We start from the raw sequence: 20,813 nt of genomic DNA on the forward strand, positions 1-20,813 counted from the left end.
CATGACACACAACAGACACACCCACACACATCCTACTACATACCACATACATACCTCACTGCACACAAGACACCACAACACATACCCATATTAGACACATCACAGACTCACTGACACACACATCACACACAAACTCACTATACCCGCATACCACACATACATACACACCACACACATGCCACTACCCACATACTCCCCAACACCCCACTATAGCCTTGAGCCCATCCCACCCCCACACATCATACACACCTCTCACTCACACCATATACGCACACCCCACTGTCCCCCACACCCTAGCATCTACATTACACACTCACGACACATGCAGCACACACATCCTACACACACACCACACCACATACACCCCTGCCCACCACACACATGCACATACCACATAGGCACACTCATACCACACACACCACCACACTTATGCACTCCTATTAAAAGGCTTTTGCTTTCGTGCCAAACCTCAACCCTGTCCCTTAGAGGGGTGGTGCTCCGCCGAGCTAGTGTGTTTAAACCTTGTAACATTTAGTCAGAAAGAAAATGTATCAATTTTTAATGGTTTGTAGGCGAAAATGAAGATGTGCGTCTGGCGTGAAGGATGGCAGGACTGTGCTGGAAGGCGCTGTGTGTCTTGTGAGGCAGAGTGGCTCACACTGTGGCCAAGGATCTGTCAGCTGTGTGGGTTAATCACTGCTAAGCCACAGGAGCACCCCTCTCCCCTGGTGAGCCCTCCCTTACCTGGGAGTTGCCCACATGCTCTGCAGAAAGCAGTGCCTCTCGGGAGCATGACCAGTACAGACCCCCGTGGTCCCACCTGTCCTCCTTCACACTCATATGGGCACACCAGGCCGCCTGGGGCCCACGGTGCAACCCCCCACCCCACACACACTTTCCATATCCTAAACTGAGCAGCCCAGGGCCTGCTGGTCCCCAAACCTCCATCTGTCCCCACTCTATCACCCATTCGGGGTCCCCTACCCTTCTCCGCCTGCTCCCAAGCATCTTGACACCCAGCCAGTGGAAGACCCTCTCCTCTGCCCCAGGACAGCTGCCTATGGGTTTGGGAGATGTGGGGTGCTGGGGACTGGGGAGCCCGGGAGGTCCAGGATTCCGAGTCTTTGGAGAAGGAGGTGGGAAGGCAGCCCATTTGGGGGCCAGAGGCAGCCCCCTGGGCTGGGAGCAGCTGGGGGCCCCGCAGGCGGCTCAGGGCTGGCTAGGTGGCTGGGCTGTGACTCAGCAGCTTCTCTGCCTTGGCTAGAGTGCGCGTGCTGCAGTAGTGACGCCCTCTCCAGGGAGCCTGGACTCCAGCTCCTCTCCCAAGGGGATGGCCGGCTCCTCTGTCCTGTTTCCAGTTGTGATCCTGGCCGGGATGGCAGAGAGGAGGGCATGCTGAGGGGCTTGGCCTGGCCGGGGCATCCCTCTGCCCCTTCATCACTGCTACCCATGCACTTTACAAGACTTAGCCAAGGATCAAATGGAGCAATCCTCATTTTCCTTCTCTGGCACCTACACTGAGATCAGCAAATCTCAGGCCACCTGACGGGAACCTCAGAATCCAGTGGCTGCGGATTGAGCCCTTCCTGCAGCAATCTTGGGCTGGCCTGTTAGCCTCCCTGGGCTTGTGCGTCTGGGCTCCCAGGGCTTGGTGGGGTATCCTAAGGGGTGACAAAGGCCTGGAATCCAGGAATTGACAGCTCAGGCAGCACTGCCAGCCGTGTTGTTTGTGTGATGGAGGTAAGTCACCTCCCTTTGGGGTCTCAGTTTCTTCATTTTTGAAACGAGGCTGGGGACTGTGTGGTCTGTAAGATCCCCAGCCCTCACAGGCTGGGCTTTATTAATATTTGCGTGCGATTTAAGGACATCCACGCCTGGGGTCTAGGTTCAGAGAGAAATAATCCGAGGCAGGTGTGAGGTGCCGCAGCTTACAGAGCCTTACTCGGGAGCCTTCACCTTTGATCATGGAAGCCGTCCTTAAGGCAGGCAGGGCAGGGATGCTTAACGCTCACTCACGGACAGACGTGCAAGCAAGCCCAGGGAGCCCAAGATTGCTGCAGGAAGGGCTCAATCCTCAGCCTTTGGATTCTGAGGCTCCCATCAGGTGGCCTAGGATTTGCTGATCTCAGCGTAGATGCAAGAGAAGGAACATAAGCGTTGCTGCAGCAGGAGAGATTGAAGTTAGACACTGGAAGGACCTTCCAACTGTCAGGGACCCGGGAGTTGTTGCTTCCCCAGGGCCAGTCGGGAGCAGACTCTGCTTCTGTGTGTACGGAACGGCAGCCTCGCTGCCAGGTGGAGGGTGTGCGTGGACTGACCAAGAAGGCTCATCAGGCCTCGGTACACAAGGAGCTCAAGGAAATGGGTAATTTATTTTCAGAATGAGCTGGAAAATTAATTCATTAAAACTTTATCCTCAGCCTCCCAGGACCAAATGTTGGACCGAAGCATTGGTGCAAAACATAAAGACATACATTTCTCCTGAAGTATTGATCTTCGTAGCCTGCTGGCTTCTGGGAGAGGCATCTTGCTGCTCAGCCTTTTTCCATCTCATTACGTTGGCTTCTGCAAATACAATGCTAGGAAAGATTAAACACTGTAAGCTGTATCCGGTCAGCTCTCCATGATCTGCCTTAATCGAGGCCAGCACAGAGTGGGGTAATCCACAGAAGTGCCCAGTCCCCAGGTTATATTTAATTGGTTTGGGGTGGCAGCTGATGGTGAGTGAGTTTGTGTGTGTGTGTGTGTGTGTGTGTGTGTGTGTGTGTGTGTGTACATGTGCACACACACAATGCTTTTGGTGAGGGTGAGGATCGAACTTACTCATCTTTGATGTGGCATCAGGATCCCATTTTAGAGGAGTCTCATTTGGGGGCACACCAAGGGAGCCCAGAAGCTGGCTGGAAGAGACAGCAGGGCTTGCGGTCTCCGGATGCTTTGTAGGGAAGAGGAGAAGCAAGGTGAGGGAGAAGGTGGCCTCTGAGGGTGAGGGGACAGTCCTGGTGGCACTCTCCCTGCAGCATGCCTCCCCACTGGAGCAGGTCCAGCGATTCCTGGATGAGCTACACAAACCCACTCGCTGGTTCTCTCTCTTGGTCAGGTGCAGTGGCTCATGCCTGTAATCCCAGCACTTTGGGAGGCTAAAGTGGGAAAATTGTGTGAGGCCAGGAGTTCAAGACCAGCCTGGGCAACATAGTGGTGCCCTGTCTCTATAAAACATTTTAAAAACTAGCCAGGCATGGTGGTGCACATTTGTAGTCCTAGCTCCTTGGGAAGCTGAGGTGGGAGGATTGCGTGGGCCCAGGAGTTTGAAGGCTGCAGTGAGTTATGATCACGCCCTTGTACTCCAGCCTGAGCCACAGAGTGAGACACTGTCTCTAAAAAATAAAATGAAATATACAAACCCCCATCACTTGTTTTCTCTTTCACAAGGCTGAGGGTCCAGCTCCAGGGTTCTGAAGTACCAGAGGGTGGAAGAGACAGGCAGATATTTGTGGGGTTCAACATTTTAAAGATACAGAAAGATACACAGTGAAAGATTTTTCAGCTCCTCGGTTTCCAACTCCCCTCCCCAGAAGCGACCACAACTAATGTCATCCTTATGCACCTTTCCGGAGCCGTGCTGTGAACATAGCATGCATATGCTCCTCCCCCACCCTTTACGCAGGTGTCACGCTCACTCCTCTGCACACCAGTTCTTTGACTATCTCCCTTGGAGATCATTCCCTATTTGCCCACACAGAGCAAAGCTCCAGGGCATTGGGGCTTTCTGTGATATTCCCACGTGGGCTGACCATGGGCGGAGTGAAGACCCTCAAAGCAGCACATCCTAGAACTACTGAGAGTGTGAGTGTGAGAGTGTGCGAGGTCGTCTCACCCCACTTTTCTCCTTCAACCTCGCTCCCCATCCCTCCTACTCAACCCGATTGTCAATCAAGTCTCCCTCGAGTTTAGGTACAGGAATGCGGCTGAGCTCTGAGCACGTCTGGGCGTTTGGAGTTGAGGAAAGAGAGAGGCTCCGGACAGGTGTTGTTTCTGCTTGTTATAGGAGGGCTCATAACGAGGGGAGCGACAGCGGCACTCCCATCCTCCTGCGCTCCCGTCCCGGAGTATCCCTAGGCTCTCTGTTCATGCATTCTTGATACTCACCTGAAGTCCTGCGTTCTGCATGACATTTTTCTCTCCATATGACAGAGATGGAAAAAAGGATAGGATAAAGGATAAGCCAACCAGGTTGTCACCCGCTCCCCAACTCCTCACCCATTCTAGGCCAAATGTGGCTGTTCTCCCTAGCAAAGGGAGCCAGAGGCAGTTAATAGGTGCTCTGAGACCCCAGTGTGTTCTTGGGTCTGCACAGGGACTCAGACCATGCATGCCTGAGCCTGGTTCCTCCTGGACCACTGCTCCCAGCCCTGGGGCCACTTGCAGAGGCCTGAGTGCTTGAGACTGACACTGTCACAGAGGCCAAGTTGCCATCTTGGGCAGACAGACAAAAGGACAGCAGCCAGTGGACTGAGAGAAGGGAATTCCTGAGTGGATTCGGTTTCGTGACCTCGCTTCTGGTCTACCCCTGCTTCTCCAGCATCATTTCCCACTATTGGAGACTCCCGCTTCCTGAGCTTTCCCTGAGGACCGGGCCCCTACCTTGCCCCTGAACAGGAGACCTGGCCTCAGTCAAATTTAGACCCATATCTTGACTCTGACCAACTGTGACCTTGGGGAGGTCACTTGCCTGTCTGAGCAGCGTTTGCCTTATCTTTGAATGATGCCAGTCATTGCGTCCTCCTCTTGGGTGGGTTAGATGAGTGAACGTCTGTGTGCTCACTAAACAGTGATCGAACCTGTTGCTGCCCGCAGTGTCCTCCTGCCCACCCCACCCTGATGCAGCCTTTCCCGGATGTGGGGTGGAGAGCACCTTCCAGGTCCGCAGAGCCTTTGAGGCTTATTTTATTTCCAGCAACTGGGCTTGGGCTTTGACCTGTCTGGCAAGACTTTCTGAATTACTTAGAACTTTGTGTTTTCAGTGTGGTGCCCAGATCACCTGCCTCAGAGGAAACGGGTGCTTTTTACAATGCAGATCCCTGGGTACGCTCCAGTCCACTGAGTTATCTGAGTTAGGCTCTAGGGTATAGGGAGCAAGGGCAGGGGGTCTGCATTTTAACAAACTCCCCAGGGGGTCTTGATGTAGGCCAAGGCCAAGAGGGCCTTCTTCAGTTCCTTCCCTTGTATATCTTCTCCCATGATGTGGCCTCCCAGGCCCTCGATCTTGAGACCTTGCCCTGTGGCCCAGCAGGCTGGGCGTAAGCCTCTCTCCCCATGTCCAGCTTCCATCCTGACAGCTGCAGCCTTCACCTAATGGCCCCATTTCATGCTTTCCCGCTCGGGTGATTCTGACCAGACAGAGGAGTTCACTCTGTCCTGGGAAGCCCTGGCACCTGATACATTTATCATCCTCAAGTCTTCTGGCCGGCTGCTCTCCCTGGGGACCGCAGCTCCCAGCCGTGCGGGAGGCGGGGCAGCTGTGAGTCCCCGAGGATCTGGCTCTCCCTCACACCATTCTCGCCTCCATTCCTCCCCAGCCACGGCAGCCCTGCCTCCTAGAGTGGGGGAAATAGTCCTGGAGGCAGAGGGGGCCGCTGGGCTGTGGAAGGAAGCACTGGACTAGAGGTCCAGGGACTTAGATTCTTCCTGCACCAAATGCCTGTGAGATCTTAGATGACTGGCTTCATTTCTCTGGGCCTCCAGGAGTCTTGGGTGGGACGGGGAGTGTGAAAGGGGTCGGGCTGCTTTCCCTCTTTTTACTTTGTTTTGTTTTGTTTTTACTTCTCTGACTCTAGAAAGGACAGCAGAGCTAGGTGATAAGGGGCCACATCAGAGGGAGAATCTGCCGAGGGAATCTTGGTCTCTCAGCTACTGGAGCGTCTCCCAGGGAAAATGGAAATGCAACCCAAGGGCAGCCTTGGAAAAATCAGCAGTAGTTCTCTACATGCTGGGCAGGTTCTGGGCTGTGGGAAGGGCATGCGGTCTCCCTGCATGCAACATCTCATTTAATCCCAGCCTCAACTCGAGGGTTCAGGAATAAAAGTGGCATTCAAATAGTTAAGAAGTCTGATGCTCAGAGAGGTGAGAGAAACCACCCAAGGTGAAATGGCTCATAACGGGGTACGCCTGACTCTCTATGGTACCAGACTTGCTGCAAGAGGAGAGGAAGGGTGGGCGGTTCCCAGAGCCATGTGCAATGCCCCCACTTCCCATGCCAGCTTTAGGGTCTCACTGTACACACACACACATACACACACACACACACACACACACACACACACACACGCACTATTAGAACAAAGATTTCAGGCTGGGCAAGGTGGCTCATGCCTGTAATCCCAGCACTTTGGGAGGCGGAGGCAGGCAGATCACCTGAGGTCAGGAGTTCAAGACCAGCCTGGCCAACGTGGTGAAAACCCCATCTCTGCTAAAACTATAAAAATTAGCCAGGCATGGTGGCATATGTCTGCAATCCCAGCTACTCAGAAGGCTGAGGCACCCAGGAGGTGGGGGTTGCAGTGTGCCAACATCATACTACTGTTCTCCAGCTTGAGTGATAGAGTGAGACTTTGTCTCAGAAAAAAACCAAAAAACCAAAAAGCAAAAGAGTTTGGCAATGTGGCAGGGTACAAGACAGATATAAAAATCTGTTATATTTCTATACACTAGCAATGAACAATCTGAGAGTGAAATTAAGAAAATAATTCCATTTATAATGGCATCAAAAAGAATAAGATAGGAACAAAAGAAATGTAAGATGTATATGTTGAAAACTACAAAACAATCTTGAAAGAAATTAAGATCTAAATAAATGGAAAAATAGTGTAAAAACACTCAATATTGTTACGATCCCTGAGCTGATCTACAGATTCAACACAATGCCTCCAAAAATTCCAGCTATTTTATAGCAATTCAGAAGCTGGTCCTAAAATTCACATGGAAATTCAAGGAATCCAGAATAGCCAAAACAATCCTGATTAAAGAACAGGGCCGGGTGCAGTGGTTCATGCCTGCAGTCCCAGCACTTTGGGAGGCCAAGGCGGGTGGATTGCTTAAGCCCAGGAGTTAGACCAGCCTGGGCAGCATAGTGAAACCCTGTCTCTACAAAAATATAAAAATTAGCCAGTTGTGGTGGCATGGGGCTGTAGTCCCAGCTACTCAGAAGGCTGAGAGGGGAGGATTGATTGAGCCCGGAGGTCAAGGTTGCAGTGAACCTTGTTCACACCACTGTACTCCAGCCTGGGTGACAGAGTGAGACTCTGTCTCAAACCACTTCCCCTACCCCCCCAAAAAACAGCAAGTTGGAAGACCCATACTGCCTAATTTCAAAACTTACTACAAAGCTATGGTAATCAAGACAGTGTGGTCAATGGCAGGAAGGTGCTATTACAAAAAGGAAGTTCAGTACTGCCGTGAGGTTAGACATACAGATAGAATTGAGAATCCAAAAATAAACCCTCATATTTATGGTCAGTTAATATTTTACAAGGGAACCAAGACAATTGGATGGGGGCAAGGATAGTCTTTTCAACAAATGTTACTGTATCAAATGGATATCCACATACAAATGAATGAATTTGAACCCCTTCCTTACACCGTACTCAAAGTGGTTTGTAGCAATGCAGTAGAACCTCATTTCTAGAAGAAAATTTAAAATTAGCCAGGTGTAATGACACATGGCTGTAGTTCTAGCTACTTTGGAAGCTGAAGCTGGAGGATTGCTTGAGCTCAGGAGGCCAAGGTTGCGGTGAGCCATGATCACGCCACTGCACTTCAGCCTGGGTGACAGAGTGAGACCCTGTCTCAAAAAATAAGTGGGTTGTAGACTTGAATGGGAGAGCTAAAACTATACAACTCCCTTAAGAAAACATAGGAGCAAATCTTGGTGTCCTTGGGTTTATTGATGGTTTCTTGGATATAGCACCAAAAATACGGCAACAAAAGAAATAGTTAAATTGGACATCATCAAAATTAAAAGCTTTTGCTTCAAAGGACACCATTAAAAATAAAAAATATGACCAGGTGCAGTGGCTCATGCCTGTAATCTCAGCACTTTGGCGGACTGAGGAGGGCAGATCAACTGAGGTTTGAGGAGTTTGAGACCAGCCTAGCTAGCATGGTGAAACTCTGTACTAAAAATACGAAAATTAGTGGTGCTTGGTGGTGAGTGCCTGTAATCCCAGCTACTTGGGAGGCTGAGGCAGGAGAATCCCTTCAACCCGGGAAGCAGAGGTTGCAGTGAGCCAAGATTGCCCCACTGCACTCCAGCCTGGATGACGAACAAAACTCCATCTCAAACACACACACACGAAAATATGACCCTAGAATGGGAAAAAATATTTGCAAATCATATATGCAATAAGGAACTGGTATCCAGAATATACAAAAATTCCTACAACTCAGTAATAAAAAGACGAATATCTTAAAATGGCCAAAGGATTTCAATAGGTATTTTTCTATGGAAGACACTCAAATGACCAATAATCACGTGTAAAGATGTGTAGCAGCATTAGTCATCAGGGAAATGCAAATCAAAACTATAGTGAAATGCCACTTCACCTCTGCTAGGATTCCAATGAACAAAAAGACATCATATGAAGTGTTATCTGGGATGTGGAAAACTTAAAACCCTCATACATTGCTGGTGGGCGCATAAATTGGTGCCAGCACCTTAAAATGTCAATCCCAGTTATGACCCAGCAATCCTGTACTTAAATATCTACCCAAGAGAAATACATCCGCATATGTCCACACAAAAACTTATACATGGATGTTCATAGCAGCATCATTCATCATATCTCACAAGTAAGATATTATTAGCTATATTTAGTTACAAATAGCCAAAATGGAAATAACCCAAATGTTTATAAATGGATGAAGGGATAAATATATGTTTTAGGTAAGGTGCAGTGGCTAATACCTGTAATGCCAACACTTCAGGAGGCTGAAGTGGGAGGATTGCTTGAGGCCAGGAACTTAAGACCAGCCTGGGTAATATAGGGAGACCCCATATCTACAAAAAAATTTAAAAATTAGCCTGCATGATAGCATGCAGCTGTAGTCCCAGCTGCTCAGGAAGCTGAGGTGGGGAATCACTTGAGCCCTGGAGGTGGAGGCTGTAATAAGCCATGGTTGCACCACTGCACGCCAGTCTCACTCTGCCTCAAAAAAAAAAAAAAAAAGTGTTCTACCTACATAGTGGAATATTACACAATAAAAAGGGAATGAGATACTGATACATGCTACAACATGGATGAACCTCGAAAACATCATACTGAATGAAAGAAGCCAGTCACAAAGACAACATATTTCATAATTCCAATGATATGAAATGTTTGGGATAGACAAATCTGTAGAGACAGAAAGTAGACGATTGGTTGCTGGAGCTGGGAAGAGGATGAGAATGGAGAGTGACTGCTAATGGGACCCAGTTTCTTTTTGAGGTGGCGAAAATCTTCCAAATGAGACTGTACTAATTGTTGTACAAACTAACTATGTGAATACAATAAAAAGCACTGAACTGTACAGTTTAATGGGTGACTTGTATATGAATTACATCTCAAAGCTGCTTTAAAAAAAAGTCACAGAGTCCTAGACACTTTGGTGGAAGTGAGGGGAAATGGACATGGCGAAGTCTGGACACTCCTCTTGATCCCCCGGTGTGGTTCCTTGCAGTTCTCATCAAACTTGATCCATCTCTCTGCCCCCAGAGGGGAAGTCCAGTGGACCTTGGTTTTTCATTTCAAAACCAGTTTTGGGGTCAAGGCTATTTCAACATGTCATGTAGTAAGAGTTTAATAAATGCTTGGTGAATGAACATGCATTGAATCAATGTACAGGTCATCAGAAGTACTTAAGGCTGGAGCAGTCTCCAGGGCTGGGAAGGGGATCTCAGCAGGTTTTTAAAGGAAGGGACAGAACTTCAGGGCTCCTAAAACATTCCTTCAAAAGAAGTCTGAGTCCGGAGGAGAGATGACTCATCCCTAACATGCAGTGAGAAAAGTCTCATGTTTTTTTTAAATTCTTGTGCTGTATGCATCCCACTCTATATTTTCAGCTTGTTTTAATTTGAAAATACTGTAAACTGCCATTCAGTAAAATGGATGCTTCAGCGAGTTGTGCTGTATATCCTTGCATCCTAGAATATCTGTGGGTGTACACTGCTACGTTCCCTCAGAGGAGCTCAGTCAACAAATACCTCCTGAGTGCCCGCTGTGTGCTTGGCATGAGGGGTGCTGTTGCCAACACAGGATCTGCCCTCATGGGACTTCAGTTGAAAAATGAGTGCATAGACCCAAGGAGCAAAGAGCTTGGTGGAGAGGACAGAATTGCAGTGGGCAGAGTTTGGAAGCTCATAAGAACATTACCTTGAATGAAGAACACAGTGTGTGCTCGGTATTTTACTAGCAAAAAGTTGAAAACTGCCTAAATGTCTAATAGTGAAATGGCTAAACAAACTATGGTGTTACCATGTAGTAGCTATTTCATAATAAAGAAAAAATTTAACGAAAAGACTTACAATGAAATTTTATGTAAAATAATCTTCAAAAAAAAAAAACCCTATATATAGTATGGTCTCATCATGTAAAACATACTCAGAAAAATACCAGCATAGACTGCCCCAAAAGCTAGTTGTCTCTGATGATAGAATTAAGAGGGATTTCTCTCTCTCTCCCCCCAAACTTTTGACAGTAAGTCTGGGTTGTGTTATTAATAAACATGGCGTCTTTGATGCAGGAAGGCTAGTGTGCAGGTGCGTGTGGGGCAGGGCTAGAGATGGACCTGGAGCAGGGGCTACGGAGTAGACCAGGGGAGGAAGGGCTAGAGATGGAGATGTGGGTGCTGTCTTCCTAGAGGAGAGGTCAAAACAAACCCCGAGTGAGCACGGAGGGAGCCAGTGAAGAAGGCGCGGAGGGCTGAGGAGAGAGTCTTGGAGGGTAGGAGGAGGACTTGGAGTCTGGGATGATGAGAGTTCAAGTGTCATGGAGATAGGCAGAGAATCTAGACAGAGCAATGTCTGAAAATCCTTGGAAGTCAAGGAGAGAGGCTGAAAGAGGAGCTCTCAGTGCAAAACCTTGTCTCCTTCCTAGAGTTGTGACGTTAGATTTAAATGAGAGATACAGGAGATGCAGGCTCTGGAGTTGGGCAGACTAGTTCAAAGCTCAGTTTCAGAACTTACAGCTAAGTGACCTTGGAAAAACTGTCTAGCCTCTCTGAATCTGTTTTCCCATCTGTTAAATGGAAACAACAAAAACCATTAGGTGGTTGTTTGGATTAGATGAACAATGCATGGAAAGTGCTTTGCATAGTGCCTGACACATAATGTACTATTTATTTATTTATTTATTTTTAAGAGACAGAATCTTACTTAGTTACCCATAGCTCATGTAACTAACCTCAAACTCCTGGACTCAAGTGATCCTCTGTCACTTCAGCCTCCACCATGCCTAATTTAAAAAAAAAAAAAAGTTCAAATGTTCTTGCTATGCTGCCCAGGCTGACTGTGTACTAACTGGATGATGTCTATTACTATTGTTTTACTACAGTTGTTCATATTGTGCAAAACATCTTCGATCTATAAAGAGCGTCTCCTGGTCCTTTGGGTAGGGCTTTCTGAGGGGAAGATGACCTCTGGGATGTTCATCCTGCCCTCTTCCCCTCTCATTCCCCAGCTGTCCCCTCTGCCACCATGAGGAACATTTTCAAGAGGAACCAGGAGCCCATTGTGGCTCCTGCCACCACCACCGCCACGATGCCCATTGGACCCGTGGACAACTCCAACGCCACTGAGAGCGGGGGTGCTGGGGAGAGCCAGGAGGACATGTTTGCCAAACTGAAGGAGAAGTTTTTCAATGAGATCAACAAGATTCCCTGTGAGTGTCCCTGGCGGCTGCGAAGGTGGGGTAAGGCTAGAGTCTGGGAGGGGTGAGAGAGGGTGGGGATACCACTGGGACGTGATTGGCTGTGCTCTTGCCTAATGCTCAGATTTCAGGCAGGATTTTTGGAGACCCCGTGTAGGAATGGGGGAGGGGGAAGTAGGGTCTGCCATTAATGTAGCAAACAAGGGGGTTTATGTGCTTCAACTTCTCAGGGGAAGAAAAGTTCTTATAATTTAAAAAACTGTCCAAAGATGAAACCAAAAGGAGACGAAAAATTATGAAACAGAAGTCACTGTTCAAGTTTGCCAATAACACATTGAAATTTATTTTGGAAGACAGAAAATAAAAGCCACAGCTGCTTTTGAATTCCTGGCAGAGGCTGTATAGGAGACACCAGAGATGCAGTTTAATGTGGAGCAGCCACACTGGTGGGAGACGGTGCTTCAGAACCACGGAGAGCAGCCCAGAGCCCGTCCCCAGACAGTCGGGTTTTGCAAAGCCCAGCAGTGGTCTAGGTCCAGACTCAATTTTAAGGAGCTTGGCCTATCAGGCTATGCATCAGCCCTCTCAAGACTTGGCACAAGGGATGGAGGCCAAGGAACCGATAAGCATCATCCCATCCTCTCCAGTATGAGCCGCTCCTCCGTAGATTACACTAGTCAAACTCAGTAGAGCTAAACTGATATTCTTTCATGCATACAGCTGGTTGCTACCTCTCAGGCAGCAGGCTATGCCAACAAGGGCACTAGGGAAAAAAGCACAGCATTAGTGAAAAGGCATGCAAGGTATATGCAACCTACATGCAAATCAGTCATGGGTGTGGGTTGTTTTTTTTTTTTTAAGTGTTAAGTATAGACTTTATTTTTTTAAAAAGTCTTTTGAGAACTACAAATTACAAAGTAATAGATCACTACGTAGAAATCTAGTGAATACATTTTGCCTGTGCGTGAAAACTTTATCAGTTATTCATTTAACGAATTCACCCCATTCACAATATTCAGTTACTATGTTCTTTTCAAGGTTACTATACCTTTATTTCAAATTATATTACATGTTATTCCCTCAAAATGAACTTTTAAACAACAAACTTTTGGCTCATAAGAATGGCACCTTCAAAAGGGGCGATTTCCACACAGTCTCTGGTGGCATTATTCCAGGCTAATTTCTTTCACCAGTTAAAAACCTTCAAAATGGCCGGGTGCGGTGGCTCATGCCTGTAATCCCAGCACTTTGGGAGGCCAAGGCGGGCGGATCACGAGGTCGAGAGATCGAGACCATCCTGGTCAACATGGTGAAACCCTGTCTCTACTAAAAATATAAAAAATTAGCTGGGCATGGTGGTGCATGCCTGTAATCCCAGCTACTCAGGAGGCTGAGGCAGGAGAATTGCTTGAACCCAGGAGGCGGAGGTTGCAGTGAGCCGAGATCGCACCATTGCACTCCAGCCTGGGTAACAAGAGCGAAACTCTGTCTCAAAAAAAAAAAACAAACCTTCAAAATGTTCACTTTTAACATAAAATCTTTCCATAAAAAAATGTAGCTACATTTCTCCCCCGCTCCATGACTACATACATAGATGGGCAGCAGCAAGAAAAGATGAGAATAAAAATGCAGCCATTAAAATAAATGATCAATTGTATACAAGAAATATTTGGCTCATGGCAATTAAAAATTTGGCAACTAGGGTATGTTAATAGCCAGAGGCTTGAGTTATTACTGAATGTTAAGAGAATGAAGCCAGTCCAGTATGACCAAGTAGCAATATATAATTGTCATTGCACTTCATTTGTTATAGAAAATACTTGAATCCAATAGGAAATCTAAGCTATATCTAGATTCCCAATTAGAACATAAAATTGTTTGCAAATTAAACTGTAAAAGTATCCAGAGTCTCAAAAGGTGATGATTTGTGTGATGATATGGCATGCCCGGAGCCCTACTCATCAATTAAAAATCCATATGTAATAATGGAATTCATTTAACATGAATCTTGAATATGAGGACCATTGCTTGCATGGTTTTTGTTTTGTTTGTTTGTTTGCATTTTTAACTCCAGGTGTCCTAAAGCTCAATTGTTTGCTCTCTGGTTTACATCCTTAGAGAAGCCTTGGAGAACAGACTTGAAAAGTTTAGGAAATCATAACGTGGCAGAGGTGGGAAGATGAAAGTTGAGCTTTTTCCCCTTGAGAAACTTCTGCATTTATTTGTATTTTTCCAGGCAAAACAAATGGGTATTCTTTTCATACAGCCATTTTCATATAAACCTTAGAAAAGTCTTATTTAAGGTATTTTATGCACAGAATACACTTAGATTGATAGGAAAGAAGTCGTAAAGGAGTTTGAGTAAAGAAAATGACTGATGTACTTACTTAGCCCAGTAAAAATTGTTAAAAATGTTAAAGGGTGTGTGGTTTTTAAAATGTGGGGTGTGGGCATTGTGGGAGGGCAGTCCTATTCCTGATCCATTTTTGCCAATGCTGTGGGGTCCTGGGCTACAAGGCACGGCGCTGCTGACCCTGAGTCTTCTCTGTGTGGGCAGTACCCCCCTGGGCCCTGATCGCCATTGCTGTGGTTGCTGGGCTCTTGCTCCTTACCTGCTGCTTCTGCATCTGCAAGAAGTGCTGCTGCAAGAAGAAGAAGAACAAGAAGGAGAAGGGCAAAGGCATGAAGAACGCCATGAACATGAAGGACATGAAAGGGGGTCAGGTAGGGCACACTGGTTGTGAGCGGGACTGGAAGGGGCTTAGCCCAGGCTTTCCTGATGCTGAAAGGGGAAGCAGAGGCTCCTGGTCTTCCACAGCCAAACCAGCTCCCCTCCTTAAAACTCGATTCTCTCAGGCCAGGCGTGGTGGCTCATGCCCATAATCCCAGCACTTTGGGAGGCTGAGGCAGGCAGATCACCTGAGGTCAGGAGTCCGAGACCAGCCCGGCTAACATGGAGAAACCTCGTCTCTACTAAAATACAAAATTAGCCGGGCATGGTAGTGCATGCCTGTAATCTCAGCTACTGGGGAAGCTGAGGCAGGAGAATCACCTGAACCCAGGAGGCAGAGGTTGCAGTGAACCAAGATCTTGCCATTGCACTCCAGCCTGGGCAACAAGAGCAAAACTTAAAAAAAAAAAAAAAAAAGAATAAAAGAGAAAAAAACCTCAGCTCTCTCGATTACGTCTCTAGTGTAACACCATTTACCTGGAGGCCCCTGAGAAGTGGAAACGTTATTCCTATGTTAGCATGAACTCAAAAGACAGTGAAGGAGAACAATACATCGATCCCCCCCAATGAGGCTACTGGGACAAAATGTTGGAAAGAGACACCCCCCACCAGCAGGACACCATCGGGTCACCCTGTGTTTTCCTGCCAGAGAGGCTAAAGGATGCTCTCTCATGGGGGGGCAGGAATCAAATGAGGCAGAAAAGTGGCCCCAAGGCACCCAGACAGAGCCAAGTGGAATCCATCATTAATTATATGATGATTTCATTTATTTTCCCGTCTTTTGATGTTGGTCAGCCTAGAAAGCTCCTTTTCTTCTTTTAAGTTTGCAGAGGCCGCTGTGTGCTTCCCTTTTTCCCATGTTTGTTTTGGCGGTGACTAGGAGGAATCTCTTTCTCAAGGAATCCATATGGAGGATGGAGAGAAGGGCCTGATCTCAAGAAGCCGGGGATCTAAGTGGCCTTTGAGTGTGTGTGTGTGTGTCCAGAAGGAACCTGCAGTGTGTGCTAGTGTGTGTGGGGAGGGGTTCCAGGATGACTTGGGTGTAGCCCAGCCTGGCCTCGCTGAGTGGCTGTGGTGGCTTCAGGGGCTGGTTTGACCTGCGGGATTTTATCTTACATCACTTTCTTCTTTCTGTCTCTGCCTCTGTGGGCTCACTCTGCTCCTGTCTGCCTGGACCGTACTTCTGGTATGTCTTGCCCAGGATGCGTGGGGCCTGAGCTGGGGAAAGTGTTGGGGAGAGGGCTTACAAGGGAAGCAAATCCCACTCCCACCCCTGCCTCCAGAAGCTGTGGAGCACTTGGCACAGGGCCTGGTCCCTTAGCGCACTGTGCCTCACAGGGAGGAGAGCCGTGCCCAAACCAGAGCCATGTCTCAAACACAGGGCTGGGGTAGCGCGGCTGCCTGGGGTTCTGATGGGCGTGAAGGAGGGTCCCACAGCAGGGCCACATTCCCTCTGACCCCCACCACACACAGCTCTGAGTCAGGGGCTGGCACAGAGGGGCTGGCTTCCCGTCACCCTGTGCCAAGCCAGGCCGCTCTGTTCTCCCCTTTAACTTGTTCTCTCTCCCCCTCAGTGCCCACAGGATGACGACGATGCAGAGACAGGCCTGACTGAGGGGGAAGGGGAAGGAGAGGAGGAGAAAGAGCCAGAGAACCTGGGCAAACTGCAGTTTTCCCTGGACTATGATTTCCAGGCTAATCAGGTATGCAGGGCTGTTTGGGCAGAGTGGGGAACCGGGAGGCTTGGGAGTCGGGTGGAAGGGGGACGGAAACAGCTCCCTCCGCGGTGTGTGTGGGCTGCTCCTTTTCATAGAGTGAGGCAGGCTGGAAACTGCAGGGCCTATAGCTCTCTCTGGACATTGATTCTGGGGTGGCCACCAGCCTGCTTTGGGCAAGATTCCAGGTTGATTATGCTATTAGCCTGCCCACCAACCTTGGGCAAAGCAATTTCTCTTTCAACTTCCGAAATGCCATGGTTCCTTAAATGCCATTCCAAATTCCTTGGGATGGAAATGGAGACCAATCTTCCCCTCTAGCACCAGCCTCCCCTGATCCCGTGCCCCAACTGCCCTCTGGGAAGGAAGTGGTGGGAGCTGGGTCTGGGTTGGAGCAGTCCTGAGGCTCAGGCCCCCTTCTCCCCATCTCTCTCCACAGCTTACTGTGGGCGTTCTGCAGGCTGCTGAACTGCCTGCCCTGGACATGGGAGGCACCTCAGACCCTTACGTCAAGGTCTTCCTCCTTCCAGACAAGAAGAAGAAATATGAGACCAAAGTCCATCGGAAGACATTGAACCCTGCCTTCAATGAAACCTTCACCTTCAAGGTGATGAGGGCTGGGAGGGTGACTCCAGCTCCCTCCCTGGTACTAGTTCTCTGCTGAGTTCTACAGACCTTTCCTTGGTCCGTAGCCAGGGCTCAGCCTGGAACAATGGCAGCCTGGACTGCAGAACTTCCCCAGCCTCTTTGGAGAATCAGGATCTCTCCCAGCACCCCCTCTCATTCTGCTCCCCAAAAGCCCTGGGTCTCTCTCTGCCTCCACACACTAACTGGAACCCTGTGGGCTGGAATAGAGGCCCCTGCCCAGGGACCTGCCCACAGCACCCTTGGAGGCGCATGAGTCACTCCAGTCCCCTCTGATTCTGCTTGTGCCTTGCAGGTGCCATACCAGGAGCTCGGGGGCAAAACTCTGGTGATGGCCATCTACGACTTTGACCGCTTCTCCAAACATGACATCATTGGAGAGGTCAAGGTGCCTATGAACACAGTGGACCTTGGCCAGCCCATCGAGGAGTGGAGAGACCTGCAAGGTGGGGAGAAGGAGGAGGTAAGAGCAGAGATGAGGCCACATTGGGCAGAAGGACGAATGTAGAGGTGGGCTTTTTCCTCTTGCCACGTTGGAAATAGGGTGGGCTTCGGAGGCAGGTGACCTGTGTCAGGACCCCAGCTCCACACGGCCTGGCTGTGTGACCCTGTGCAAGCTGCTTACACTCTTTGGATGCAGGTTCCCTCCTTTTAGTCTTTTTTACAGATGAGGATTCACTACTTATATAAAAAGTGCCTAGCTTAGCAACTGGTATTACGGTAGGTACTCAGATAAATTAAAAATGCCGTTATTGTTACTCCTAAGCTTCTGCTATTACCTAAGGCCAGTGAGTCATGCCTCTGCCTCAGTTTACCCATAAGGAAAGCTCATGTTTGTTCTAAAGGATACTCAGCAGGGGGCTTGTCTTCCCAGAACTGCTACAGCGTCCATCCGTGGACTCACTAAATATTTGCTGAGCAATTGCTGTGTACCTAAAACTCCATTGTGGCCATTCCTCCTTCTGGGCATCAATCATTTGTCTTGGCCAAGGCCCTGCCACCCAGCACACTGTAGGCAGTGATGGAAAGCTGAGTGGAGACGCTTAGGACATCTTTTTGTCCCTTTTGTCCCCTGCGCCTTGAAGGAGGTTCAGCACACCTGAACAGGACCTGTGTGATATGGTCAGTCTCAGGCTGGGTGGCTTTGACTCTGAGCAGTTTTGACTGCAGTGTGGTGCTGGCCTAGGAATTAGGAGGCCTGGGTCCTCAGCCTGCCCGCAGTGCTAAATTGTTGCGTGACTTTAAGCAAACCGTCCACCTCTGGGAACCTCAGTTTCTCATTGGTTACAAAGAATTCTTGTCTTGTTTACATGAAAGAGCTGCAGTAATAGTAACAAAAGAAGGGATGCAAATTGCTCTGAAAACCACAAATCACTCTGCAAGTGGAATGGTTCAAAAGGAGAGACCCTGGTGGGTGGGGGTGATGAAGGAAAGAGGCACCCGAGACATTCAGCCCCCCAGGGCCCTTGGCGATGGACAGGTGGCTAACGCGCCCGCTTCTCACACCCCTTCCCACCTTACCAGGGCCTGGGGTAGGAGCACAAACATACTGCCAACCTCCCAGATCCCAGATCCACCCAGGGATCCCTTCCTCGGTCCTGCTACTGCAGCTGTCCTCTACCCCCTCATCTGTCAGCATCCTCCACCCACGGCCCCCAAAGTCCCAGCCCGTCACTTTCAGGGGTTTTGTTGCACGCATCTACGGGCCCCAAGGTCAGATGCTGGAAGACCTTCTCGGCCATCACAGATATGGGGACTGACAAGGGAGGCAGGAACACACCACTGCCTTGCTAACTTTGGCAAGAAACAGGTCAACCACAAGAGAGGCACTAGGATGGCTGAGATGACCCAAGTCTTGCTTTCCGCCCTGGACAGCCAGAGAAGCTGGGCGACATCTGCACCTCCCTGCGCTACGTGCCCACGGCTGGGAAGCTCACCGTCTGCATCCTGGAGGCCAAGAACCTCAAGAAGATGGACGTGGGTGGCCTTTCAGGTACGCGCAGAGCTTCTGGCTGCCATTGGGTGGCACCAGCGAGCCAGTCAGTCAGCACTGAGTCCCAGAGTTTGTGCACTCCAGAGAGGAGGAACACTTTGCTGCCCTGAGACCAAGATGTCTCCTCAAGGAGCAGGGGAGCCCTCGCTTCCCAGCCCCTCCTTTTCTCCAAGGGCCCATTGTCCCCATCGGAGCTGCCTTCCCAGTACTCTCTAGCCATGCACTGTGGGCTATGGAGAAAAGGGTCAGAGAAATTTCATCCCCAGATGAGTTAGTGGATTAAGATTTTACTTCTCCCAGGGAGGTGGGCAGGGCTTTGCCCAAAGTGAGACACGTTTCTAGAAGAGGCCGTAGGCTCTGCTCTCTCTGCCCTGGAAAGGGGAGGGGGAGGGAAGGCGGTGGAAGATGCTCTGAATATCACATTTACCTGGGAGTGAAGAGGGCTGGCCCATGGCACAGGGGTCTAGGGGGTGAAGCCTGCTGCCTCAGCCACCTTCCCGGAGAATCAGCACTGGGCACAGGCTCCAACCAGCATATTTCAGTGCCAGTCCTGGCTCTGCCACTGACCCGCTGTGTGACCTTGAGCAGGTCATTTCCGTTCTTTGGCCTCAGTTTCTCATCTGTAAGATTAGGAGGATTGGACTGAGATCATGACCCCGCAGATGTGTCCTGACTTCAGTACTCCCCGCCCCTCCCTAGTACAGGATCACAGGCCAATCCCCACACTCTTCCTCACAACGCCTTACCTACACTCAGAAATGTCCCCCACCCAATGCTTCAGGAAGCCACCAACTGGTCAGAGTTGGTCCTTGAGGTGAAGCTTTTTGCTGCCTTTGAACTGGATGGCGTGACTCAGGGCTGAGGGCCTGGTCTCAGCAGAATGAAGAGCCCATCTTGACTGATGCTCTGGGCGGAACTTGGTGCATTCTGCAGGAGGGCGGGGGGCTAAGGGGAACCTCTCTGGGGCTGGGCTTCTCCCTCCGCAGACCCCTATGTGAAGATCCACCTGATGCAGAATGGCAAGCGGCTCAAGAAGAAGAAGACAACCGTGAAGAAGAAGACCCTGAACCCGTACTTCAACGAGTCCTTCAGCTTCGAGATCCCCTTTGAGCAGATTCAGGTGCTGGAGCCCTCGGGTCCTGGGCATGGAGCAGGGGTTGGGGAGGCAAACATGTATGGGGGCGCTGAAGACAGGGGACTCACCGGAGACCACAGAACAGCCTTGCTCGGGTGGGGAGAGGCTTGAGGTCTAATGGTGCCCGGCTGGGGCCTCCTGCCCAAGTGCTGCTTCTGGAGATTCCCCTTTTCTGAGGAGAAAAACATGAATTAATTCAAAAATTCTGCACATCATTCCTTTAGGACTCTGAGGACCGTGGTCATGCGCACAGGTGTATGGGGGTACAGCAAAGGTGCCAGAAGGGTCTGGAGCTGGCCGGGAGAGTGGGAGTGGCTGCAACCTCCTCCATCCTCTCCAGCCACACCCTGCCTTGGCCGTCCCTGCCCTGCGCCCGCTGCTGTCTAGGTCCTTCCCATCTGCCCATCTGACCTGCTCCTCTCCTCTTTCCCTCCACCCTTCCAGCCTTCTCTGCTCTTCCTTCCTTCTCACCAGCAAGTTCTGTAAATGTTGGAGATGAGGTCTGGTTTTCAGCATTTCTCGGTATGAGTGCGATCTGGACATGGTAGGACAAGAGACCCACCCGCCCCCCATTTGGGTGGGAAGTCAGGTGCAGCTGAAGGCTTGCAGAGTGGTGGATTCTCATGGAGTCTTGGTCTCTCCTTCTTTGTAGTAGAAGCTGATCCCACCTTCTCTCCTCCCCCAAGGAGGG

General features: G+C 49.5%; 1 protein-coding gene across 2 annotated transcripts in view; it reads left to right on the forward strand.

Moving 5' to 3' along the window:
- SYT2 (synaptotagmin 2) overlaps window positions 1–20,813 on the forward strand; it is a 121,971-nt gene that overhangs the window by 93,275 nt on the left and 7,883 nt on the right. For both annotated transcript variants that reach the window (XM_074385032.1, XM_010348885.3), the window contains exons 2-8: window positions 11,715–11,915; window positions 14,461–14,627; window positions 16,218–16,337; window positions 16,789–16,956; window positions 17,290–17,457; window positions 18,870–18,987; window positions 19,974–20,107. In XM_074385032.1, the coding sequence (XP_074241133.1) occupies window positions 11,732–11,915; window positions 14,461–14,627; window positions 16,218–16,337; window positions 16,789–16,956; window positions 17,290–17,457; window positions 18,870–18,987; window positions 19,974–20,107 (1,059 nt within the window). In that variant the 5' untranslated portion in view covers window positions 11,715–11,731. The remainder of the gene's footprint in view (window positions 1–11,714; window positions 11,916–14,460; window positions 14,628–16,217; window positions 16,338–16,788; window positions 16,957–17,289; window positions 17,458–18,869; window positions 18,988–19,973; window positions 20,108–20,813) is intronic.

This window comes from Saimiri boliviensis, chromosome 14 (assembly GCF_048565385.1).
Source record: "Saimiri boliviensis isolate mSaiBol1 chromosome 14, mSaiBol1.pri, whole genome shotgun sequence".
NCBI classification, from domain to species: domain Eukaryota; kingdom Metazoa; phylum Chordata; class Mammalia; order Primates; family Cebidae; genus Saimiri; species Saimiri boliviensis.